Source organism: Herpailurus yagouaroundi, unplaced genomic scaffold (genome assembly GCF_014898765.1).
Source record: "Herpailurus yagouaroundi ecotype Mexico unplaced genomic scaffold, PumYag 251, whole genome shotgun sequence".
NCBI classification, from domain to species: domain Eukaryota; kingdom Metazoa; phylum Chordata; class Mammalia; order Carnivora; family Felidae; genus Herpailurus; species Herpailurus yagouaroundi.
Window position 1 is genome coordinate 1,250,873 of NW_024412468.1, and position 25,520 is coordinate 1,276,392.

The 25,520-nt window shown below is 47.4% G+C and overlaps 1 protein-coding gene across 1 annotated transcript; it reads right to left on the reverse strand.

The window, feature by feature from the left end:
• Nucleotides 1–2,334: 2,334 nt before the first annotated feature.
• On the reverse strand, nt 2,335–17,443 carry LOC121020786 (interstitial collagenase-like). The gene is made up of 12 exons (XM_040460796.1): nt 17,420–17,443; nt 16,757–17,001; nt 16,521–16,669; nt 15,946–16,071; nt 14,789–14,945; nt 14,292–14,450; nt 12,759–12,880; nt 12,089–12,253; nt 11,439–11,548; nt 11,181–11,280; nt 2,652–2,678; nt 2,335–2,525 (listed from the first exon to the last, which is right to left on the reverse strand). Exons 1-12 carry the CDS (start codon nt 17,426–17,428, stop codon nt 2,335–2,337), a joined length of 1,560 nt encoding a protein of 519 aa, XP_040316730.1. The 5' UTR covers nt 17,429–17,443.
• Between the last annotated feature and the right edge of the window lie 8,077 nt (nt 17,444–25,520).

Genomic DNA, 25,520 nt, shown 5'->3' on the forward strand with positions numbered 1-25,520 from the left:
AAACTAACCACCCCCCCCCCCGCATCCCGAGCTCCTGTCCTCGCATTCAGCCTTCCTCGGGGGCTGGGGCCTGCTCTGAGCGCCCCCTGCTCCGTGCGCCCTCCCACCGCGCCCCTGCTCCGTGCGCCCCCTTCCGTACACCCTCACACCATCACACGGTGCCCCTGCTCCTCACCTCCTGCCCCCCACCCCCCTAGCCCATCCCCGCCTGGGTCGAGGGGAGCCCCTCTGGACTAGCTCTGCCTCCCACCTGCAAAGTCCCCACTAGACTCTGTTCTCGTCTGGGTCAATGAATCTCAACTAATTTTTTCGGCCTAAAATACCAGAAAAACACGGCCTACCCCCTGACGACTGGTGTGTCCCGGGCAGTGCCCCAGCCTCCTCTGGCTGCTTTAACAAGTTACTCACGAGCTCGGTGCCCTTGAAACAAGACGATGGATCATCTCACCGTTCTGTGGTCACAGATCTGCTGGGGGTCTCTCCGGGCTACAACCCAACTGTGAGCAGGGCTCCGGTCCCTTCTGGAGGCTCCAGAGGAGCTGTTCCCAGCTTCCAGGGCGGCCTGCACACCTTGGCCGTGGCCCCTTGCTGCGGCTGCAAAGCCAGCCAGGCTGCTTCTCCCCACCCCTTCTCCCTGCCTCACCTCCTGCCCTGACCAGCAAGGGTTTCTCCACTTTAAGGATTTGCGCGATTGGATTGAGGCCACCTGGATGACCCAGGCCGTTCCCCCACGTCAAGGTCCTCAACCTTATTCACACCTGTAAAGTCTGCTCAGCCACGTAAGCAAACGTGTTCACAGATTTCAGGGATTAGGCATCCTGGAATTGGGGCGTTTGGGGGCCCTTGTCCGCCTCCCGCAGGCCATCATTTTCACAGGGAACATTTTCAGCGGGAGGTGGTTAGTAACTGTGGAGTGATTGCGCCTGAGGATCTGTGGGTTGGCATGGGGTTTGAGAAGATTATGTCCTAAAATCCCAGGACCACCTGCATCCACCCTGGCCCTCAGTTTGACTTTGGAAAGGAAGACTGTGTCACGTAAATGTCTACTGGACAGACGTTATAGGCCAGGTGTTGTCCTCAGAGCCTTTGCAAAGTCACTTTCATGTAAACAAGGTTAAGCGAGTGATTCAAGGTCACCCAGCTAACAGGTAAATGGAGTTGGGGGCCCAGGTTTGGTTTTATAACCCCACCTCCGAAGCTATTTCTGTTGGAGCTCAGCGAAGTCACGGACCAGAGTTGACCTGTCATCTCAGGATTGTTTAGATGTTGTACTGAGGTCACCATGGGGACATTCTGGCTCTTTCTTCTCCCCAGTTCTGCGAGTGTGATTGCCTAGGGCAAGGGGGTGGAGCCCGAACTGAAGAGCCTGGTGTCCTCACAGGCGGCCAGTCTCTCTTTTGTAGGTGGGGCCAAGGTCTGGAGGCCTGAGTTTGACCTTTCACCACCCCCCACCTCCATTCACCTGACCTTGGACAGGTTCCTCAGTCTCTGTGCCTCGGTTTCACATCCCTGAGGAGCCACTTATTGCCGCGGGGTCCCATCCTGAAGCCTGGGTCTCCTCAGTGGTGCCCCCGTGGCTGGAAGCCTGTAAAGACTCCAGGCAGGTGCAGGTGTCACGGGAGGCGCTCAGCCCACCGCCCGGCACCCAGAGCGAGAGTGACCGTTTTCCGTCAGTCGTGTAAGAGACGATCTCCCGGGACAGCCGTGCGTCCTAGAGGCAGCGGATGGAAAGCAGGTCATAAACTGAAGTTCACAGGACTCACAAAAAATCGTTGAAAATATTCTAGTAATACAGGACTACACACGTTTCTGTGAAAAGCAATTTCAAACACTCCTAAGCACGACAGGTCAATGTGACCCTCCTAAGCCTCCGCCAGAGGTGACGGCTGTCAACGTGCGTTCTCTCCACGCAGGGAGTTTTCTGTGTGTTCGTGGCACATACGGGAGCTTGCCATGAGTTACAGGAGAAGCTTCCAGGACTCCGGTGTATCCAGTGTAAAATGCCAGACACCCCGGAGCTGGGCTCGTGGAAGCCATGGAAACCTGGATGCCGGACACATGTCCCCCCTGGTGTGGCTGGAGCTGGTCACGCCCGTGTGAGGCCAGGAGAGGGCGCCCGGAGTCCACTCGGGCAGCCCCTGAATGGGAACGGAAGCACAGGCCGCCACCATCTCATTTGGGGAGGACGGGCCAGGCTCTGAACAAGGCAGGGTCGCTGGACGACTGGGCACTAGGGACTCAGCCAAAGCTCGTTCAAACGCAGTTTGCTGTGGGTGAGAACACAGGGCAGGGAATTCACGGAGCAGCCATGGAGTCCCGAAGCAGTTTTGTCCCTCAGGGACTGAAGAGCATCTTCTTGATGTCACGCTGTGGGTAGCAGTTGTACAAGGTCACTGAGAGGCCGCACGTGGTCACACAGTGGCCAGCACTCAGCGCCTGAACGTGCTTCACACAGGCTGTCCCCCCAGCTGCCGGGCCACGCAGCTTTCTCACCAAGAGCAGCTGCTCAGCGAAGTCAGTGGATGCTGGGTCACAGGTGGACCTCATCTGCAGGTCCCCAGAGGCCCAGTGAGTCACAATTTGCTTTGGAAATGGTAAAAGGAAAACATTTTGTCCGTCAAATAACAGTTGAAGGCTTAGTAACTACCTACCACCGATAGGAGAGGGCCCAGTAGAACCTGCGAGAAAAGAGATGTCTGTGAGGAGAACAGGACACCTACAAGTGCCTTCCGTCATGTGTGTCCCCTGCTGCCACCGTGGTCTGAACCGCCGTCATCTCGTGCCCGGACAACAGGCTTCCTGCTTGTATTCTTGGTGCCCTGCGGCGTGTGTTCCAGCAGCAGTGAGCGTGCGTTGCTTTGGTCAGCGTGCTCCTGGCTCCTGGCGTCCGGGTTCCAAGTCAAAGTCCTCACACCGGCCCACGGTGACCAGTCCGCTCGGCCCGTCTGCTGCCTCAGTTCCCACGCCTGGCTTCCTCACTCAGCCGGGGCCACGATGCCACGTGGCTCTCACGTGCACCGGGGTGCCTGTCCCGTCCTGGGGCGTCCTCCCTGGCTGGTGACCTGTGCCAAGCAAGCTCCCCCAGGCGATCAGTGCCCTGTTCCTGTGCTCCGAGTCTCCCCTCAAGGGACACCTGGTCTGTGAGTGCTGACCCTATTGCTTGCGACGCTACGGGGATCGGAGGACCCCCGTGCCCACACTCTTCCTTCGCTCGTCCTGCGTGCTCCCCCGTAACGTGTATCATCCTCCTACAGGCTTTCTTTTTAAATTTTTTTTTTTCAACGTTTATTTGTTTTTGGGACAGAGAGAGACAGAGCATGAACGGGGGAGGGGCAGAGAGAGAGAGGGAGACACAGAATCGGAAACAGGCTCCAGGCTCTGAGCCATCAGCCCAGAGCCCGATGCGGGGCTCGAACTCCCGGACTGCGAGATCGTGACCTGGCTGAAGTCGGACGCTTAACCGACTGCGCCACCCAGGCGCCCCCAGGCTTTCTTTTTAAATTACGTTGACTCTGTGTCTGTCTTCCCTGAGCAGAAGTGTGAACCCCACGAAGACAGCTCTCACTATGTTGCCGATGCCGCCGAAGCGCATAACGCCGCATCCACATAGTAGGTGGTCAGTTAGGACTTTTTTCACTTAATACGATATAGAGGCTACTTGATATCATGACATTTGCTAGGAGGAAAATCCAGGCGATAGAAACCTGGGTACAATGTGTTTTCATATTCATAAAGAGAAACGTAAGCATCAAAATAGTACAAGTTTATGAGCCAAAATATTCACGGTGCTTAACATTGGGTGGTAACATTGTAAATGATTTATTTTTGGAATGTTTAGGGTTTTTAAAGTTTTCTTTCAATGTTTCTTTCTCCTCTTCCCCTCTCTTTTCCATCTTTTCCATTTTCTTGTTTTCTGGTTTTTTTTCTCCTCCTCAGGCCGTACTATCCTCACTAGTCTATATGTTACTCCTTTTATTATTTTTATCAGTTTTCTACTTTACCCACACCACCCCTACCCCCCCCCCCCCCACTCCCATGGACTATTACTCAGATATAAAGAAGAATGAAGTTAGGGCATCTGGGTGGCTCAGACAGTTGAGCACCCGACCCTGGATCTCACCTCAGGTCTTCATCTTAGGGTTGTGGGTTCCAGCCCCGGGACGGGCCCCATGTCGGGCTCTGCTGGGAGTAAAGCCTACCTAAAAAAAAAAAAAAAAAAGGAAAAAAAAGAAGAATGAAATGTCATTTGCAGTAATGTGGATGGAGCTACAGAGGATTATTCTAAGTGAAGCCAGTCAGTCGGAGAAAGACAGATACCACGTGATTTCACTCGTACGCAGAATTTAAGAAACAAAACAGGCAAGCAAATGGAAGGAAATAAAAGAAACAGAGAGCCAGCTGAGACCCAGACTCTTAACTATAGAGAACAGACTTATGGTCACCATAGGGGACGTGGGGCGGGGATGGGGAACAGGTAATGGGGATTAAGGGGGGCGTTTGCTGTGACGGGCACCGGGTGACGTGCAGAGTGTTGAGTCGCGTTCTGTGCACCCGAAACCAGTATTACACTGTGTTAACTAACTGGAATTTAAATACAAACTTAAAAAAGGATTTGCCACCGAACAAAAACCAAATACCTAATGTATTTAATATATATCCTCCCAGTTTCCTTTGAAAGGTTCATGTACATTTGCACGTATCTCTTGAAAAGCACATGGCCCCGTTTTGTGTGTAAACTCTCTATTTTTATAAATGGCACTGGCCTTGGCTCTTCATTCTCACACTTGGCCTTCGAGTCAGTCCCTGCTGGTCTGGTGCCGTTTGGTGTGCGGCCCCCCACCACTGCGTGGTATTCTGATATTTCGATCACGTGCGGGGATGGGTCCCATCCCCCTGGTCAGCTCCCAGCAAAGGCCCCCAGGCCGCGGCTAGCTCCCTGTTGTCACCGACCCTGCTCTAACGGTCACCCTCCGACAATTCTCCTGCAGACCGTGATCAGAATGAACACCCAGCAGTGGAATCACTGGGGTTCGGGCAGAGCTGTGCCACCAGCTAGAATGAACGTCTTTCCCCCCCCCCCCCCCATGTTTGTACGAGCCCTTAGGATTACCAGAACTTCCAATTTCTGCCATTTCGATGGGTAGAAATCTACAACCTGTCTACGTTTCCTATTTTTCTGATTGCACAGTTGGATATGCCTTTACCTGCTCTTGGCTACCCGGGTATACGGTTGAAATTTTGATGTGGTCAAACCTGTCAGCCCCACCCCATAGAGCTTCAGCGTTTTTGGTGTTGTTTGAGACCTTCTTCCCCACGTTAAGGTGGCAAAAATTGCCTATCCTTTTTACAATTATTTTTAGAGTTTTGTCTTTCACGTTGAGATTTTAAATCCATTCGAACTTTAATTTTGTACGTGGTTTATATCAGAGAGGATAGGCTAACTTATTCTAGGAGATTAGAAGCCCTGAATTCTTTAAGGTCTCTCGAAGCAACAGAAGTTCATCTCTGGCCTACGCCATATGTCCGCCATTGGTGGACACTGCCAATTCACTGTCCAGAACGAGTGATCTGACCCCAAAACACTGCAAATGGGCTGGAACGGGTAACCCTTCCCTGTGTCCAGCAGGAGAGGACCCGAAAACACGTGGTGAAATGTATAAATCATGAACACCTGAGGAGAGATCTAACGCATCTGGGTTTTTTCCTGGATTCCATGCAGTCTTCTCCAAGGCATCGTATAATAATCCGTTGTTTTCCTTCGAGTTGGTGACGCTACCTCTGTCACACCAAGGACGCGTTTCTGGACTCATATTTGGTTCTGTTAGCTTCCTTCTGTCTCTGTTTCTGTATCCATTCAGCGCCTGGCGACGTAGTGGTTTTGTAACATGTCTGGCGGGGGGGACTCTCTCTGTCTTTGCTTTTATTCCTTTGTAAACACTTCAAAATCAGTTTTTCAAGTTTCCTAAAGAATCCCATTGGGATTTAATTGAAGTTTCATTACACTTACAAATTAAGTTGGGGAAAATTGGTCATCTTTGGAGTTGTAGGTCATCAGCTTTTCTTTTTTTTTCTTTTCTTTCTCTCTCTCTCTCTCTTTTTTTTTTTTTTAGCTTTTCTTGTTTTATCTTTAATAGGGTCTGAAAAATTTTATTTATTGGGGTCTTACTCTGTTTTTGCTAGATTACTTCCTAGATAGATTTATAGATTTTCCTGTAGCTATCAGTATTTTATTTTCTATATGTTATCTACTTGTTTATTGTGAATGTGTAGGAGCATAAGTGATTTTGATGTGTTGATGTTATATTTGGGAACACTGAAAGGTCTGTCCTGTCTGAGGACTTTTGATTCTTTTGGGCTTTTCTATGGAAGTGATCAAATGACCTGCTAATAATGGTAATTTGGACTCTTCCCTTTTGATCCTTATAACTCATGTTATTTTTTTTCTCATTTTTTTTCTTGTCCAAATTGTCAGCCAGGTATCCAAGACTATGTGGAATAAGCATCAGTGATGTAGGCTGTTTTGTCTTATTTGCATTTATTTAATAGGACAATGAGTGAAGTGTGTCCGTATTTGCTGTGTGTCATAGTAGAATGTACACTGTTTTCTCTGAAAGAGTTCATGTAATATTGGAGCCATCTGTTCCTTGAAATGAGTTTTTGCACAAAAAAATCCATAGAACTATCTGGGCCAGTGTTTGGGGGAAGATTTGTAAATCACTATTTCTAATTGTTTTAGTAGTTATCTAATGATTAAGACTTCTTTTTTCTGTTAGTTTCTTTTTGGTTTAAATATTTTTGAGATACTGACATACAGTGAAGGATACAAGTCTTATGTGCATAATTCGGTGAATTTTACAAATGTACCTGCCCATGTAATCCACCCCCCCCCCCCCACGAAGAACTAGAACATTTCCATCGCCCTAGAAAGATCTCTATGGCTTTCTCACCCGATCTGAATCCTTCCCCAGACTCACCACTGTTCTTATTTCTTTCCCTACAGATTACTTTTCCTAATCAATAAGGTCATCCAAATGGAACCAAGCATATGTAGTCTTTGCCTGGAATAATAGTTTTTAGCTTCATCTGTGTGGTGGTGTATACTCGTAGATCATTTATACTCCATTTTCTATGGTATTGTACCGCGTGAATATAGTCTTTCCAGATTTGGGCTACATGCATAAGCTTCTACGAGCCTTCCCAAGCAAGCTTCTTGTAGGTTTGTGTTTTCATTTATCCCAGGAAAATATATTGAAGAGGTCATAAGGTAGGTAAATATTTAACTTTGTGAGTGACTTCCATATCATAGGAAAGGTATAGATATTCTAGCTCCTCATTGAGTGTATTCAGTCATTCATATTAATAAGTTTAGTGGTTTTGTAGTAATGTCTTATAAGAATTTTATTTTCTTGGTAACTAATGATGTTAAATACTTTTTTTATGTGTTTATTGGCCATTTATATGTCTTCCTTTATGAAGAGTTTGATTTGATTAAGACTTCTGTGTCTTTTTCAAAAACAAACTCAAAATGGATGAAAGAACTAAAGGTAAGACGGGAAGCCATTAAAATCCTAAAGGAGAAAGCAGACAAAAACCTCTTTGACCTTGGCCGCAGCAACTTCTTACACGACATGTCTCTGGAGGCAAGGGAAACAAAAGCAAAAATGAACTACTGGGACCTCATCAAGATAAAAAGCTTCTGCATGGTGAAGGAAGCACTCAGCAAAACTAAAAGGCAACCGACGGAATGAAAGAAGGTATTTGTAAATGACATATCAGATAAAGGGTTAGTATCCAAAATCTGTAAAGAACTTATCAAACTCAACACCCAAAAACAAATAATCCAATGAAGAAATGGGCAAAAGACATGAATAGACACTTTTCCAAAGAAGACATCCAGACAGCAAACAGACACATGAAAAGATGCTCAACATCACTCATCATCAGGGAAGTACGAGTCGAAACCACCTCGCACCTGTCAGAGTGGCTAACATTAACAACTCAGGCAACAACAGATGTTGGTGAGGATGCAGAGAAAGGATCTTTTTTGCACTGCTGGTGGGAATGCAAACCGGTGCAACCACTCTGGAAAACAGTATGGAAGTTCCTCAAAAAACTAAAGATAGAACTACCCTATGACCCAGCAATTGCACCACTAGGTATTTATCCAAAGGATAAACGTGTGCTGTTTTGAAGGGGCACATGTACCCCAATGTTTATAGTATCACTATTGACAATAGCTAAAGTATGGAAAGAGCCCAAATGTCCATCAACTGATGAATGGATAAAGAAGATGTGGTCTATATATACAATGGAGTATTACTCGGCAATCAAAAAGAATGAAATCTTGCCATTTGCAACAACGTGGATGGAACTAGAGGGGATTATGCTAAGCGAAATTAGAGAAAGACAAATATCATAGGACTTCATTCATATGAGGAATTTAAGATACAAAACAGATGAACATAAGGGAAGGGAGCAAAAATAATATAAAAACAAGGAGGGGGACAAAACATAAGAGACTCTTAAATACAGAGAACAAACTGAGGGTTGCTGGAGGGGTTGTGGGTGGGCGATGGGCTAAATGGGTAAAGGGCATTAAGGAGGACACTTGTCGGGATGAGCACTCAGTGTCATATGTAAGTGATGAATCACTGGATTCGATTCCTGAAATCATTATTGCACTATAGGCAATAATGATGTAAATTAAAAAAAAAAGACTTCTGTGTATTTTTACTTGGGTTGTCATTTTATTATTGCTTTGTAGGAACTTTTTATCTCTACTGGATCCAAGTCCTTGGTCAGATGTAGGTATTAGAAATACGCACTTCCCCCGTGATCTCGTATTTCCACGAAACTGTCAGTCTCCCTGGACTCTGTGGATGGTTTTAAGGCCTGGGTCCTGGTGTGTTCTCTGCAAGCTGGACCAAGATAGAATGGAAGCAGCTTGGGGCAGATGTTTGGTAAGACAGTCTGCACTCCACTGTTCTCATTTTTCTCATCCTCATCAGTGGGTCCCACCCCACCAGGAACCGCTCAGAAATTCTGTGTCCGGCTCCGAGCATTTCTGGGAGCCGCTGCCGTGTCCGGGCTGGGGGGACGGGGAGCCGGGTCCTTCAGGAGCTGGTCAAGCTGACCCCACACCTTGTTACTGGCGTCCCGGCTCCGCTGGCATCCCGCCTCAATTCTGTATTAATTTGTTAATTTTTTGTGTGTACCTCCTTGGCTCCCGAATTATAACAATGACAAACATCAAACAGAAACTAACAATGGCCCCTGTCCTCACGAGCCGGCTTTGTAGAGGGCAGACAGGCAGTAAACAGCAGATGTAAGGAGAGACTGAATTACAGAATATGCTAGAAGGTGACCACTGTAGAGTGGTGTAGGACAGTCAGGACTCCGCGTCTCTGTGGAGGGGTGGTGCACACTGTACTACCGACAGAGGCAGCTAGCGATGGTCCCCCTGAGAAGGACATTTGAGCAGAGTTGCAGGAGACGTGAAGGACTCAGCCATGCAAGTATTTGGGGGAATCGTGGTGAAAAGGCACTGAGGTCCGAATACGTGTCACACGCTCCACAAATAGCAAAGAAGCCAGTGCAGCTGGAATGCAGCAACCAAGAGGGAGAACGCTAGACAACGAGGTGCAGAGAGAGCAGGCTTGGAGGGCCTTGTAGGGGCCTGAGCCTTCGCTGAGCGTGAAATAGGGTCACTGCCCTGACCTCACCCCTCTTCTTTCGCTCATCCTGCCCCGTCCAGGCCTGCCGTGCCGATGCGGGGTCCACAGCAACACGCGAGAGAAGGGGCAGCAGTAGAACCCACTTCCACAATCCCGCCCCCGCATGGAGGCAGCTGTCCCTCACCCATCGGGGTGCTGTTTCCTCTTCCCATGCCACTCAGGCTTTCTCCCCGCTTGCGTCTATTCTAGGATTCACCGGCCTCCCCTTACTTCTGCGCCTTTGATTCACAGGAAGGAGCCCGCAGAATTACTGAGCATGCATTTATTATCTTGGTAAACAGAAAAAGAAAATACTCAACCACAAACATTATACAAATAGTTCACTATAAAATCGAGGCACCTTGAGCACAGAGCAGCATCAGGAAACCTAAGAGAAATCAGTTGTGTGAGCAGAAGCGAGGATTTGCACGGCCTGGATTGTTTTTCAGCAGCAATCACTAGCCTCTGCAAAGTGTATCTGCATAATGTGACCCACCCAGAGTGCTCTGCACGGAACACCCCCTGGAGGACAAGAGCCCTCAGGCTACTGTTCGGGGACCAGCTCCTAACCTGATGAAGATAGCTAGGATGATAGCGGAGAAGTCTAAGCAGCCCACTCATGTTTCTGCAGTAAATTTGAGGCTATGTGCTGGCTTCAGGCTCTGGACTTTGTCACTGAGAAATTGGAGAGAAGTCACCTCAATAGGGCTGAGGGAATATACATAAACCTACCGAATCCAGGGCTCCCTCCGGGACCCCCAGCCAAAGCTCAGTAAATCCCTTCTTCCACTGTGATTATTTATTAAAAAGCTGCTCATTTTTATTCTTTCTTTTCTTTATATATATATAATTCTAAGTAAGTTCTATGCCCAATGTGGGGCTTGAACTCACAACCCCAAGATCGAGAGTCACGTGCTCTACTGACTGAGCCAGCCAGGCACTCCCAATCCCTTCCATTATTTGACCTAAGGCTTAGTTTGTAATCAAAACCAGAGAGGTGGCTCAATAACCAGCCCCTTCCCCTCAGGTGATGCCTCCGCCATGACAAAGGAATGTGCTTGAAACTCTGTACATCTGTCCTCCCACAAACTTCATGGTGAGCTTGCCTAGCCTTACAGACACAACACGTGAGAAGGTGTTATCTTGAGAAGCATAATTACTTAAAATATCATAGAATATTGACAAAAAGCTTTTCTGTAGGTAAACCTAGGGATGAGCGACAGCCATGAGACCCTCAGCACTCAGGTCAAGCTAAGGTGTGGAAGTTCGTGAAGGAGTACAATCTCGTTAACCCAGACTATCTCCAGATCGAGGTTAAATCAGATTGTACTCATACGCCTGTGCCTCAGTATCGCCGAGAGACAAGAATAAAATACTGAAATGTCTGGGTCCTCAGGGAAACACCTCCCCTGGGCTCATCAGGGGTATTTTTTCTTTTCTCCTTTGTGATAGTCAATCATCATTTACTTCTGCAGTGGAACCAGCTGTTGGTTTTCAGGACAGTCAAAATTTGCTTGGTTTTAGGATCAAATTTGTACTGCCTTTTTCCACGAAAGAAATAGAAATCCTAGGAAGAAAATGAAAGGTAACGATCCTATGAGACAAATAGATGGTGATTTTACATATGAACTCTTGAAAAAAAAAATATCCATTTCCACACAGGCAATTTGCTTTCATATCTAAGGAACAGTACATTTGTCATTTCTATGTGCACAAAAGGGAGACATCTTTACCTCCATCTTGGAAGACAGCATCAACTTTTTTGCCAATTCCGGGAAAGTCTTGAGTTGTCTCTTTGGGAAAACCCGCATCCATGGACTGCGTGTTTTCATCATGCCCGGTAAAAAAAAAATATATTAGAAATTTCAGAATGTGTGATTAATAGCAATAAGTAATACTCAGCATTAACTCTTCACAATAAATCTGAGAGGTGGGGGCTGCCTTCATTTTCATTTTGTGGAAAACCACCGCTGTAAACAGTTGTGAGCGGGGGCATTGCCAGCATGGAGATAATAGGTTTCAACTGGCAAGGGTCCCAGTTCAATAGGGTTATGGGAGACTGGAACAGACTAGAGCAGCATCAACCCTAAAATCTGATTCAAACTTTATCTCCGACTCCATTGTCTGCCCTATCAAGGAGAACTACCGTGGGAAAGAAGGTTCCTTTCTGTTCCCGCTTTCTATCGTCCTTTTCAACTCCATCCTACAGGTCCCTTGCCTCGCAAGGACAGACATGGCGTGACGATAACAGAGAGGCTTCCGAGTGACTCTTGGTCTAGCTGCGTCCATTCACCAAGGGAGGATGGAGGTTCTGCAGGGTTTGAGAATGATTTTTAAAAAGGCAACTCCTCCCGCTGAGTGATCTGCCTGTCTTTACCTCCAATGCTCGCTGGCAGCAAAGAAGTACATCATCCCAGTCTCCTCCTCGTGAACGGCAGCATCGATTTTCTTTAGCCTTTGGGGGAAGCCGAGGGAGCTGTAGATGTCCCTGGGATAGCCATACGGTGCCCGGTGCCCCTTGATGGCCCAGTATTTACCACCTGTCAACAGAAAAACCGAGCATGAAAACACTGTGCCCAGGGCTCTGAGGACAGTAGTCAGGCTTTCCCGCAGACACTCATTCACGAGAGGTGGATACAGGGTTTTATTCCCCAGTGTGGTGTCCCCGAGCCAGGCATTTGTCCGGGGTGCAGGTGGCTGGCTTCCCCAGATGCACAGGGGTCCTGCGGCCATGGCGCCTCCCCGGGAGGCCCCTCTCAGCTCCTGGCAAAGGACTTGGTACGTGCTCGCTTAGCATCTCCAGCACATCAGCGCATCGCACGTCATGATGCCGCAGTATGAGCACAAACACGCGACCGCCTCACAAGAAGGCAGTGTGAGACCTCGTGTGTATATAAACCCTCCTGTTTTCTCCGCACACGTTAGATCTGTTTCAAGATTCTTGACTTATGGAAATGGCCCCCTTAATTTTCAACAAGCAACAAACACCTGATGAAACACGTAACTCATAAACCCATCAACCAAAAAAACCCCCGGAAGCGTTACCTTTAAAAAAGAAAACTTCATCTCTTCTAGCAACTTCATAAGCAGTGTCTACTCCGTTACCTAAGTCAGAAATGACGTCGGGATCCACTGTTTCGTAGAAGACACCTGTGCGTAGGAAGAACCTGATTCAGAAGAGAGGAAAAGATTGTAAGTGCAACAGCCTGGGTTGATGACCAGCTCTTCTCTCTGGACACGAGTCTGCCCCCCCCATGCTGGGCCCTCTGCCTGCGGGATGTCTCATCTCACAGAGATCCTACGTGCCAGCAGATGACACAGGCCGACCGACGAGGCTAAAGAAGGTGTGAGAGGCTCCGACCAAGCTTCTCCATCGTAGGGTTTTCCGGTTGGGAGTTTTGCCACGTTTGTGTCACGCCCTGGGGACCAGGGTGACAGCTCAGCACAGGCTCCTACGTGGGCTGACGGGAGTGTTCTCAAGACCATAGACACCGAATGGAAGCATACGGTGAGCCACTAGCCTTGGGAAGGACCAGAGGGCTCATGTCCCGGAAAGAACCTTCCTTGTTAGCCTCCTAGCAGGCCCAGCCGCTGCTCGCAGTCCCTGGACCCACCACCAAGCCCCCTGCAGTGTCGGCACTGGCCCCCATCAGTCCCTCTCAGCTCTTGACATCCCCTGGACCTTCCTTTTTGGGCCCTAGACTACATTGCCCTCAGCGTGGTGTAGACATCTGATTTGAGCGGTGCTGCTCGGAAGAACCTATTTGTTCCAACTCACTAACACGTTTATCATCCCAGACAGCAGAAATGAGCTCAGGAGTTTCACAGCTCAGGGGTTGGTGAAAGGAGTTGGAAGACGAGTTCCAGCTCCATTACTGACAAGCCTGTGATCTGTCTGTCTGCCTAACCCACAAGTTTGCCTGTGGGCCAGTGTGGAGTGGAAGCCTTATAATGCCTTTGACTTCATGAATTTTCTGGCGATTGAATGACTTACCTATGATAAAAATTTGTTTTTCTTCTTTCTATTTTTGTTTAAGTAATTTCTACACCCAGCGTGGGGCTTGAACTCACAACCCTGAGGTCGAGAGTCGTATGCTCTTCGGGCTGAGCCAGCTAGGTGCCCCTTACCTGTGATAAAAATTTTTGAAGAACAAACCACTTCATGCAAATGCACTACTATGAAAATGACCAATTAAAATATATTGCTAAAGAAACAGAGACCGTTCAACAAAAATGTCAGAACAACTTAAAAGCATATCAGTATTAATGGTGATTTTTTCTTTCTTTCTTCAATTCTTTCTTTCTTTCTTTCTTTCTTTCTTTCTTTCTCTCTTTTAGATTTTTTAATGCTTATTTATTTTTGAGAGAGAAAGAGAGAGAGAGAGTGAGCATGGGTGGAAGAGGGGCTGAGAGAGAGGGAGACACAGAATCTGAAGCAGGTTCCAGGCTCCGAGCTGTCAGCACAGAGCCCGACATGGGGCTCAAACCCATGAGCCGTGAGATCATGACCTGAGTTGAAGTCCGATGCTTAACTGACTGAGCCACCCAGGAGCCCCTCTTTTTTTCTTTCTTTTTTACATGTTTTTAAAGAAGAATGATTCTCCACGAATTTTGGCGACAGCATCAAATGTGAACTTGCTATCACAGGCTCGTGGGATTGGCGGTTCTTTCGGCTGGGTGGGATTTGTGGAAGGTCCTAAAAAATAAATAGAAGTTCTGAAGTAAGTTAAGTTGGCATATTATGTTAACACAAAAACATTTAGAATGAAGCCTCTATTTTTATTATTTTAGAGAGACAGAGGGCGAGCGAGCGAAAGAGCAAGCAGGGGAGGGGCGGAGAGAGAGAGAGAATCCCAAGCAGGCTCTACACTCTTCACGGAGCCCAACCCAGGGCTCGATCTCACCACCCTGAGATCATGACCTGAGCCACAATCAAGAGTCAGATGCTCAACTGACTGAGCCATCCAGTTGCCCCACAGAACGAAGACTCTTTCTTAAAGGACGCAGCTGAAAGCTGTTTATTTGAAACCCACATCTAGACCCCTAATTGTCCAGTATTTTTACTTTGTGCTCACCATAAGATGGCCTGGATGGCATCAATGTCCTTCGGAGACAGCAGGGCATCACCATAGTAGATGTATCTGGGGAACATCAAAGAGCCAATGTCATCACTATGGAGTAGTCCAAGGAAATGGCCCAACTCATGTGCAGTCACATAATACAAGTTGTAGTCTAAAAAGACCAACAGAACATGTTTGCAATTACTGGAATGCACTTTTGAGGAACCCAAGAGGGAAATGTAAACATCTAAACCTCAGAAGCTTTATTTTTTACTTTCTTTGTGCAGATTTGGTGTGTAGCTGGTGGTAGGTCTGTGTGGGGTATACGTGTGTGTGTACGTTTCGTCAAAGGAAGAAGAGTGTCTTCATAATTTTAGGTGGGCTGAGGAAAGTCTGAATTTCTGAGATTGGACTAGTATAATTCCCGGAAGAAACTCAACTGACAAAGAAAAATCCCACTGATAAATAACTATCATAAAATAAGGTAGAAAGTGTTATATTCTAGAGGAATAATAGGATTCTATTGACATTTATTATTGTTTTCTGCTCATAAATCTTATATTATCTCCTATGTCTACTTCTGAAAATTTAGATAACGTAGGAAAGCACCAAGAAAACTTCCCCCAAATCACTTTACCAAAAATAACCATTTGGGTATGTGATAATATATGTGACGGTGTGATTTAAAACATCCTAGCAACATTTTTAGAGTAACGTACTTTTATGGGTAAAATGGTATTCCTTGCAGAAATAATATTCCCTTATTTTAAATAAATGAGACCAGGGGTGCCTGGGTGGCTCAGTTGGTTAAGCGTCCAACTTTGGCTCAGGTCATGATCTCACCGTTCCTGCGTTCGAGCCCTGCGTTGGCTCTGTGCTCACAGCTCAGGGCCTAGAGCCTGCTTCAGATCCTGTGTCTCCTTCTCTCTCTGCCCCATCCCCACTCATGCTCTGTCTTTCTCTGTCTTAAAAGTAAATAAAACATTTAAAAAAAAATAAATGAGATCAAAGAGTTCCCATTGGCTTTCTAAGCAATTATAGTTTTAATAAAAGCTTATGTTTACTAAAGTATTTAAGGCTGATCACAGAGCTGGCCCACTTGACTAAAGGCATTCTTGTAGAGAAAACACTGACCCACAAAAGGGGGAAATAGGAAGAATTTGTGGACTCACTTCTGAAGTCATCGGTCCATGTTTTTTCCTCATCAAAATGAACACCTCCTCCCATGCCCCTTCCTGGTGGGAACACATGAGCAAGCAGGCTTCTGATTCTGCCAAAGTCGGACTTATCGCCATGATCTGTGAAGAGCAGGACAGCAGGGGCATATCCCCGTTATGTCTGGCTTCCCCGGGAAAGGCGAGGGCGCTGACAAAGAGCCCAAAGCTATTCTTAAAAAAAAAAAAATAATAATAACGGTTATTTATTTTTGAGACAAAGAGAGAAACAGAGTATGAGTGGGGATGGGGCAGAGAGAGAGGGAGACACAGAACCCAAAACAGGCTCCAGGCTCCGAGCTGTCAGCACAGAGCCCGACGCGGGGCTTGAACTCACGGACTGTGAGATCATGACCTGAGCCGAGGTTGGACGCTCAACCGACTGAGCCGCCCAGGCGCCCCCCAAAGCTATTCTTGATCTTTGAAGCTTCCTTTCTTTGGCCCATGAAATCAACACCCCTCCACCCCCCGTGGAGAAGGCCTGCGAGCATCAGGAGGTAAAATCCAGAATGGATTTGGGAGATAAGAAGGGCTTACCTCCCCAAAGGATAACATTATGTCCGCTTGACCCTCAGAGACCTTGGTGAAGGTCAGGGGTGAGACATCACTCCAGAGTTGAAAGGCTTTCTCAATGGCACGGTCCACCTCTGCTCTCGGCAGATCTGGTGTGTAATTTTCAATTCTTCACGTGAAATAAAACAGAGACATGTCAGACCTCCTCCGCCATGGCTCTGATGGGGAATAGAGTCCTCGCTCTGGTGCCCGTTACCTGTAGGTCAGGTCTGTGTGCTCCCATCGAGGGTTCCCCTCAGTGAGGACATAGGGAGCCACGTCGGGCACCCCACACCTGGCCTGCTGCATCACGTGCAGGGTCTCAGCATCTGGCCGCCCAGTCGCCTTCAGCCCAAAGAATTTCTGCATTTGCTTCAGCTTCTCAGCCACTAAACCGCTGTTTCTCTGCCTTCCAGATTTGTTGGTCCCAGTCTTCAAGTTGTAGTACTTTTGTAGGTATTTCTGATAAGGAGGCAAATATCGAAACACGAAACGTGAAACCTTTCTCATTTACTGCCTGAAAATCTTCAGGATTTCACTGTGGGGATAAAAAGTTCTTTTGTCTTGAAGATTTCGGGCAAAGAGGGGGGAAAAAAACCTGTCTGCATCTGTGATGATTTCATAGCCTTTATGAGGCTTACCAATAATTAATAACACTGTGAAGTCAGTGTTAAGGTAGTCAGGACTCTCTCTCTCTCTCTCTCTGTTTCCCTCTATCTTCCAAAGAAGTGTCTACAGATGTGTAAAGAGATGTTTCGTTTTGTTATGAGGGAACCTGTTTCCGAGAAAGTAGTTACCCCAGAATGAATCCCAGACTTGCTTGAGCTTCTAGACCTTGACCTTGGAAACGTGAGGACGGCGTGTGGGAATCAGCATTTACCTGGACCATCGTGGCATCTCGCCCTCGTGTTTCAGCAGGCGCTGTGAAGACGTGAACCCCCACGCCCCAGAGCAGCAGCAGCAGCAGGGGAAGGCTGGGCACGCTCACCTAGGTTGTCCTTCTTTGCTGAAGACCTCCGACGCCCCCCACCTCCTGCTGCTCCAGGGTGTTCGCCTTAGGGCTCCCCCTTTTGTAGGGTCCTTGCAGCCGCAGGAAAACAAAGGCTAGCTGATTCACATCTGCCCAGAAGAGCCGCATCCTCTTGATTTGCAACGGGTGGGCTCCACTTTCAAAAATCATGACTTCAAGGGGGGTAACCTTCCATCTTTCCTTTTGTCTTTACTATCTTGTGTTGCGATCAAACAGGACATCGACAGAGACACACTCCACACACACAGTTCTCTTATTGATTTCTTTGCAAGGACAGTTTGCAGTCACTCCCGCCGTGGCCCCTTCGGAGAGGACCCGCAAGTGTGGACTGGGCAAAGGAGCTGAAGCTCACAGGTTCAATTTTCTGCAAAAACACTTCCCTGGATGATGAGATTCAGTGTGTTTTACTATCCTTGGGAGGAATAATTTTTTAAGAGACGCCAGTGAGAGTGTGAGGGGCTGCTGAGTCGGTGTTTTAAGGGAAGGTCACTTCGCTTCCGCGCTGTCTCCATGCTTGATTCGTGTGCGGCCAGAAACGTCTCCTCGCGGGTGTGCCTTATGAAATAATCCGGAAGGTGTTCTGAGTTACGGCACACCCTTGAGGAGGGCGCCGCCCTCACACGAGCCGAGCCGACCTTCTCTGGCAGGTGCGGCTCTTCTGAAGAAGAGCCTCAGCGGGGACGAGCCAGGACCTCACCTGTCTGCCCCCGCGTGGAGGTTTGAGATGTATGGGGATGCCCGGGGCATCTCTGTGGGCTCTTAGTCATGCTGCAATCCAGACTATGACTTCCCTAATGTGTGTTGATTTCCTGCCTTCAGATCCCTTTTCTGTGAATCAGGTTCTGATTATGAAACAGATTATGTTCTGTTTTGCTGAATTTGCCTCAATTTGAACAGAGGAATTTTCACATGATGCATCGTTGTTTTATTTGTCTAGGTTACTCATGCCTCTGTCCTAATTTACGATGAGGCCAACTAGTTTGATCTATTGCTTTTCGTCAATTAGTCAACTCTTGGTCAAATGCGCACTGGATGAAAAGTACCACACGTAACGTCCACAGAGCTTCGTGCCTTTTACAACGTGAGCTTAACTTCGTCTTCACCACACTTCTATAGAGCACTTAGGGTGGATATCATTAGTTCCACCTGATAGATGAGGAGGCTAGCTCCTCACAAAAATTAAGGGGACAGGCCTGAGGTTGCAAAGCCACCACACGGCTGGGGAGGATCTGCGACCCAGGTCTTTCGAACACAAAACAGGCAACCAAGCTCTAAGTACATATCAGCGAACGATGCAGACATCTTGGCTTTTGAATGAGTTACTGAGAGAAGACAGATAGAAAGATAGTTGGATGGATAGATAGGTAGATAGATAGATAGATAGATAGATCATTATTAAATATTGATTCACAGGGCCTCCAACCAAACCATGATGTTAGATTATTTACTTTTATTGACACAGACCTAGAAGTATGCTTTGTATTCCATGACTAGTGAGAACTGACTGGTTTTACTTTTTTTCTCCCACACAGATGACTGAAAGGTCAAGTCTCTTTGGAGCACATTACATCAGCCTAAAGTTGAGTGTTTGGCCCAGAATTTGCTCAACGCATGAGGCTGGCAGGTAGTGTCTACGCTTTGAGGGAATCCATCTAGTGTACTCCTAATCGAGGCTCGTGATGTCAACAAGCCCACAGGAGCAAAGGCAGACCATAGAGCACAATATTCGAAAGTTGAAATGTCTCCCAAATCAGGGCACGTGGTTTCCCTCACGTGGGCGCCGCAGTCCTGCAGAGAGATCTCAGCAGTTCACCTGTTACTTCAGCTCATGCTGCGTTGCTTTTTATCAAGATCCTAGGCGATATCTGTCCAATGATGAGGGAGGACAATCCCTCCCCAAACACCTACAAGTGACAAGGAATTGGGACTTAGATGACCCTCCTCGGGGTGACACATACCTGAGATTTAGGGCCAGAATGAATGGATTTCTAAGTCAGTGTTCTTTCTGGTTTTCGTGGTTTGCTTCCTAGAGTGACAACCTGGGGTCTGAGGACGGTCACGCACGGGTGAGGGTGGAGGTGGCACTTGGATACCTTCCAAGCAGCACGTTTGATGAAGCCCAGCTGAGAGTCAGCGGGCTGGGGTTTGAATCCCAGCTCCATCCCTTGTAAACTGAGCACACGGACCATCTTCTTAACGTCTATGATGCTCAGTTATAAACAAGGAAATTATAATGCTTCTCCCTCCAGGTTATTAAAAGCGAGCTTATATTAATGAATCCTCCCTCAGTTGTACTGATGAAATTGTGATAATTATTATTTCCCTGGTAGATTTCCCCTATCATCACGAATTACAAAGGCGAAGTGTTGCTCACAAAGCATCTCTCTGACATCAAAAGAGAGAGTACAAACTAAAGTAGTGAAAACACAGGACAAGTTTGACACAACCCTTAAGTGATTGAGACCTTAAGTAGCTTCACTGAAAATCTGAATAATTTCATGATCATGGGTTCATGGGATGTTGGATGGAAGGCAGCCCTTTACAGGGAAAGGATTGATTTCACTTAACATCATCGTCTCTAGCTACATGCACATCGCTGCAGAGGGCAAGATGGCCAAGTAATATTCCACTGCGTATACACCGCATCTTCTTTATCCATTCATCAGTCGATGGACACTCAGGTTGCTTCCACAGTTTGGCTGTTGTTGATGGTGCTGCTGTAAACAGTAGGGTGCGTGTAACCCTACTTACTGCTTTTGTACTTTGGGGGTAAATAGCCAGTAGTGTAATTGCTGGATCACAGGGTATTTGTAGTTGTAACTTTTTGAGGAGCCTTCGTACTGTTTACCACGGTGGTTGCGCCAGTTTGCATTCCCATCAGTAGTGCACAACTGTACTCAAATAAAAATAAACTGGAAGGATTAAGATTTTGGTGAGAGGCAGAGAGGAGTGTGAGCCCTGACTGTCTTCTCTACTGGGCATGCAGAACGTGGCTGGCGGATTTTCCTGTGAAGCCTGCTTCCTTTGCAGGAGAACAGAGACAAGAATAATAATATCTCCCTAAAAGGTTTTCGGGAGAGTCCCGCTCACTAATGTGTGTGATGTGTATGCATCAGTTCTTGTCACACTGAGATACATTGCTCAGTGAGTACTGATGGTTTTTTTTTTTTTAGAATGGAAAGATATCTGTTAAAAAATAACCCAATTAAACCTCCTTACATGACAGAAGGGAAAACGGAGATCTGGAAGTGATTCAAGGGATGGGTGAGATCGTCCGAGGTGGATTTCAGCCCCTTAAAGGAGGTGTGACCCTGAAACAAATTGTTTCTGCAGCGAGACAAAACAAAGACAAAATACTTTCAGCTGTATCCACATTATAGACTCTGCATTGAATCATCTCCTTTAGGACTTTGGGAGCCTCGCCCAAGAAACAGCCGTGTGGTCACGTGTTCCTTCATCATCACCATCATCACCACAAGTGGAATGCGATACTAGGAATACTTTCCAAAATAACATGCTTCCAAGAGAGATAAACTGTGCCTTGAGTCACGTATCTTACATAAGCAAGCCTGTGGTTTAGCTAATGACAGCGCAATGCCGCCCCTCGAATCTTTTCAGGAAAGCTTACTGATACAATCATTTACAAATCAGGTTCAGGTATCAACTGATCTATCTCTTATCAAGTCCAGACTCCAGGGAAGACTCTCCCCCAGACAGCTGTGTGCTCTACTGACTTTTCAGGGATCGAGTTTGCACGAATCCTTAAGTATCTGCGTGGCAGATAAACAAGGGCCTTCAGTTTTTAGCATTCCAGCCTCCACCCCAGCCTTTGAGAGATCGGGTCTGTGTCCTTGATCTTGAATCCGGATGAATTCCGTGGTGGCTTTGGCCATCAGAATAACACAGAAATGGTGCAGTGCCGTAAGAGATTGGTAGCCTTTGGTTTTTGTCTGAGAACACTTGCTTTTGGAGCCCTGAGCGTCCGTGTACAAGATGTGTCTTTGCTGAGGTCACATGCCCTGAGGGAGCCCAACCCAGCCAGAGAGGCTGCAGGCATGGGATCTGGTAACTTCCGCCCTTCCAGGCAGGCACCGGACAAGCGATGGAAGACGCGTGCAGTGACCCCAGCCCGAGTAATCATCTGAGTAGAACCACGTATGAGCCTGAGCAAGAAGTAGGGAGCTGCAAGTCAACCCACACAACCGTGAGGGATCGTCATTTTAAGCTCCTAAGGTTTAGAGTGTATTTATTTTTTATTATTATTTTTAATGTTTATTTATTTTTGAGAGAGAGAGGGAGAGACAGAGCATGAGCAGGGGAGGGGCAGAGAGAGAAGGAGACACAGAATTGGAAGCAGGCTCCAGGCTCTGAGCTGTCAGCACAGAGCCCGACGCGGGGCTCGAACCCACGAGCCTTCGCGCTGTGAGATCATGACCTGAGCCGAAGTCGGCTGCCCAACTGACTGAGCCACCCAGGCTAGAGTGTGTTTATTTGTACACAACAACAAATAACCAGATGATCTCCCTTGATCACGTCTTTCAGAGGACAGGCCATTCCTTCCCCTCCACACTTACCAAAATAGTGTGTGTGCACTGGGGGATTGAAGAAATGGAATAGGCTGTGCATCCTAGCTGAGCACCTTCTTTTTCAGCTTAAGTTTTGCTTGTTTAAAAAAATGGGTTTGATGCTGTGATTAAATGATTATTGAATGAACAAATGAATGAGTGTGGTAAATGAATCCTAGAAAACAAAAGGTAAAGCCAGACGTGAACTCTGTGGAAACTTTTAACTCAATTGATTCATATATTGAATAAAATCCCAGGCTCTTAATTGTAAGTTGACAAGTTGAATGCTTCAAACATTTATCTCCACAATGTGCATCAAAAGGGCCTACTCTTTTCTGGACTCTAACCAAACATCTTCCGAGTCCTCTCACACCTCTATGCCATTCCTCATGCTGTTCCCTGCCCTTGGAATGCCCTTCCCCCTCAGATCTGTGGCCTGACAACTCCCAGTCTCTACTGTAAGCTGCAGCATTATTTCCTTTGGACCCATTTCTGCATTCAGCCAACGATCAGGTATTGACCATCTGCTTCATGCCAATCCTTGTGCCCTTGAGTAGGTTAGAGTAGTAAATAATTCAAGAAGGTTGCAGCCTGATATGGGACAAATTTGAGGCAAGAAGTTACAGTGGAACATGAGAAGTATTTTAGGAGCCCCTGGGCTCGATGTGTGTAACACACGTGGGAGAACAGAGCTGAGCTGTGGAGAACAAGGGAGAGAGGCGTGGGGACAGCCTTTGTGATGTGTTTGAGCTTCTGTTTATGTTCTGTTTTTAATCAAGTTTATGTTGTTTATGTTTTTAATCAAGTCCGTCACATTGCACAAAAGAGGGTTTATTGTCAGTCAGTAGAAGACTTGCACGGCACCCAGTGATAAGCACTTAGAAGAAGGGATAGACAGGGAGAGTGAGTTCCCCATCACTTCTGCCAGCTCGTTCCCCAACTCTCCCCGTTCCGGTCGCCAGGGCCCCGCTGTCTCTATCAGAATATTTGCCCTGGTGTTAGCAAGGAGGGGTCTGGAAGACTCAACTGTGACAATTCAGTCAGGTGCATGGGTAGTTTCCAGACCTGGTTTTCAAGAGTCTGAACACCGGCTACACCTGGGAAGTGCTTTCGGCAGGAGAGTCCGAGGTCCCCCTGTCCGTGATACATCTCTTCACTTGCAAACCGTAGGTCAGGGCCGCTCCAAGTGTTCTTTGTGCCCGTGAACTGTTGGTCACCCTCCTGTCGTTAAACACAGGAAAGGAGAACGAGTGTCTGAAGTTCTCGCGGTTTGACAGCGAGTTATGTCTATTGAATCAAGTAGTTTAAAAACTGAGCCCTCTTAAAATCTTTGACATTTCACTTTCCTAGTAATTCCTTTTCAATGCATGTTTACAAAAATATTGGTGTGTAATTTGTTGAAAGTTGAAGAAACTGGTCCTTTACTGCAGGTATTGTAAGAAGCACCTCTTCAGAGTGTGAGGTCCTAACGCCTCCCCAGACTCTCCTTGATCCCTACCTGGGCCACCACCCTTCCCCTTGGCTCCTAAATCCTTGCTCTTTGGTTTTCCATGTGGGTGTTTCTTCCTCTCGGTGACCTGCAGTGACCCTTCAGTATTGGATATTGGGATGGAGCCCCTTCTAGGTGAATCCACAGCTCCATGGGCTTCCCCCATCATGGCTGGGGTGCTTGGTACCAGATCAGCCAGACCGCTCACTTCTCCATCCACAACGTACAGCCTTGTCTGCAGTGCTCTGTGCCTGTGTCCCTGGTGTGGCACCCACTTGGAGAGCAATCAAGGCCGGCTTCGTAGGTGGACCAGCTCCACTCTCTCTGTTCCTGGTACGTGAGGCATAAAGACCTCGTGCCAGGTTTTCTGTCTCACCTCAGGGCTGGGGTGACACTGCTCCCCAGGCTGCTCTCCCCTCTCCGACCCCCAGGTTACTTTGTAGGTGGCCTGGCCCCAGTGTAACTTCCTCACGTGGTCCTACACGATGTCGTCCCAACCCTTTCCTTCTCCACTCACGGTGCCTCTCCTTCTCTCCACCAGTTCAGACTTCTTCTTCTTTGGTCTGCTCATGACCGGATCACCTCTGTGCATTTCAAATACTGTTCGCACGTCCTGGATCTCCACCATGTCACCTTTTCTTTTCTCTCTCTCGCTGTCTTCCCTTGTCTGTTTCACTGTCTCTCATCTCTCTCCCTCCCTCTCTCTCTGTTTTACTCTGACTCTACTATTTCTCTCTCCATGTGTATTTAACACATGTACCCTCATAATTCTCAATAGCAAGACAGGGACATTATAACTCAAACGCATCAAACTCGTCATCATTCATAATTTCCTTAATGACTGAAAATGCAGTGTGATGGTGCTGCCTGATGCCTGATAAGGGGGTGAGTAAAAAATGCAGGAAGAGAAAGAGAAAGATACCCCAAATCAAACAAGGACATCATTGACCAATTTTCCCTACTTCAAAATTTGCCTTGAAGCTCCCCTTAGACACAGTCACATGTCTGTCTATGTCAAGGGTATTGTGAGCTCCAAAAGGGGGTAAGACATTTCTGCCTCCAGACCTTCTTTAGCAGAACTGGATTTTGGCCTGAGTTCTCTGGATAATTGCTATGTGCCTGTAACCCCACCTACAATCATGCGCCATGTTAGATATGTACTGCTGCTTTTAAACTTACCACAAACTTGGTGGATTAGAACATTATTTATTTTAGTTTGTTATTTTAGTTTCTGTGGTCGTGGCATAGTGGGGTTCATAAAATCCCAAGGCATTGGCTGCATTGCATTCTCATCTGGAGATGGGGGAGAATCTACTCCCAAGCTTACTCAGGTTGTATTCACTTCCTTTCTCTGCCATCTCATTGCCCCATGGCATGAGGCCATGTCTTGACGAGTTCCAGCCATGTCTTGACGAGTTCCAGCCCGTTCACTACCCCAACATTCCTTGGTCTCCTCAAAGCTTTCCTGCAGACGAGGGCATCCTTTTTCCAATCGCCTGGACCAAAACTGGCCAGAGGTCAGTCAGTAACCTCCGATGCGCCTCTCTCTGGGAATCCTTGCCAGCTGAACATCAGTGCTGGACTCTGGCCGACGGGGGGTCCTAATTGATTGCCACCCGGCTCTCCTGGTACCGCTTGCCTACAGCTGCGCTGCCCAGCGGTCCTCCTGCTGCCGGTGTCTCCACCACAACTTGAAACCTCACGCGCTTGACTAGGTTATGCCCCACCTCAGTTTGATACCCCTTTTGGATGTGTGTTTTTTGCCCTGGACTGAATCTCCTCATCGGCACCTGCTGGAGCTGTGTCTCGCTCTAAGAGAGTGGTTATGCTTAAACTGATTTCAAGACCGCGTGAATCTCCGTCAGAAGTTAATATTGCGTGGGAGGATAGCATGGAC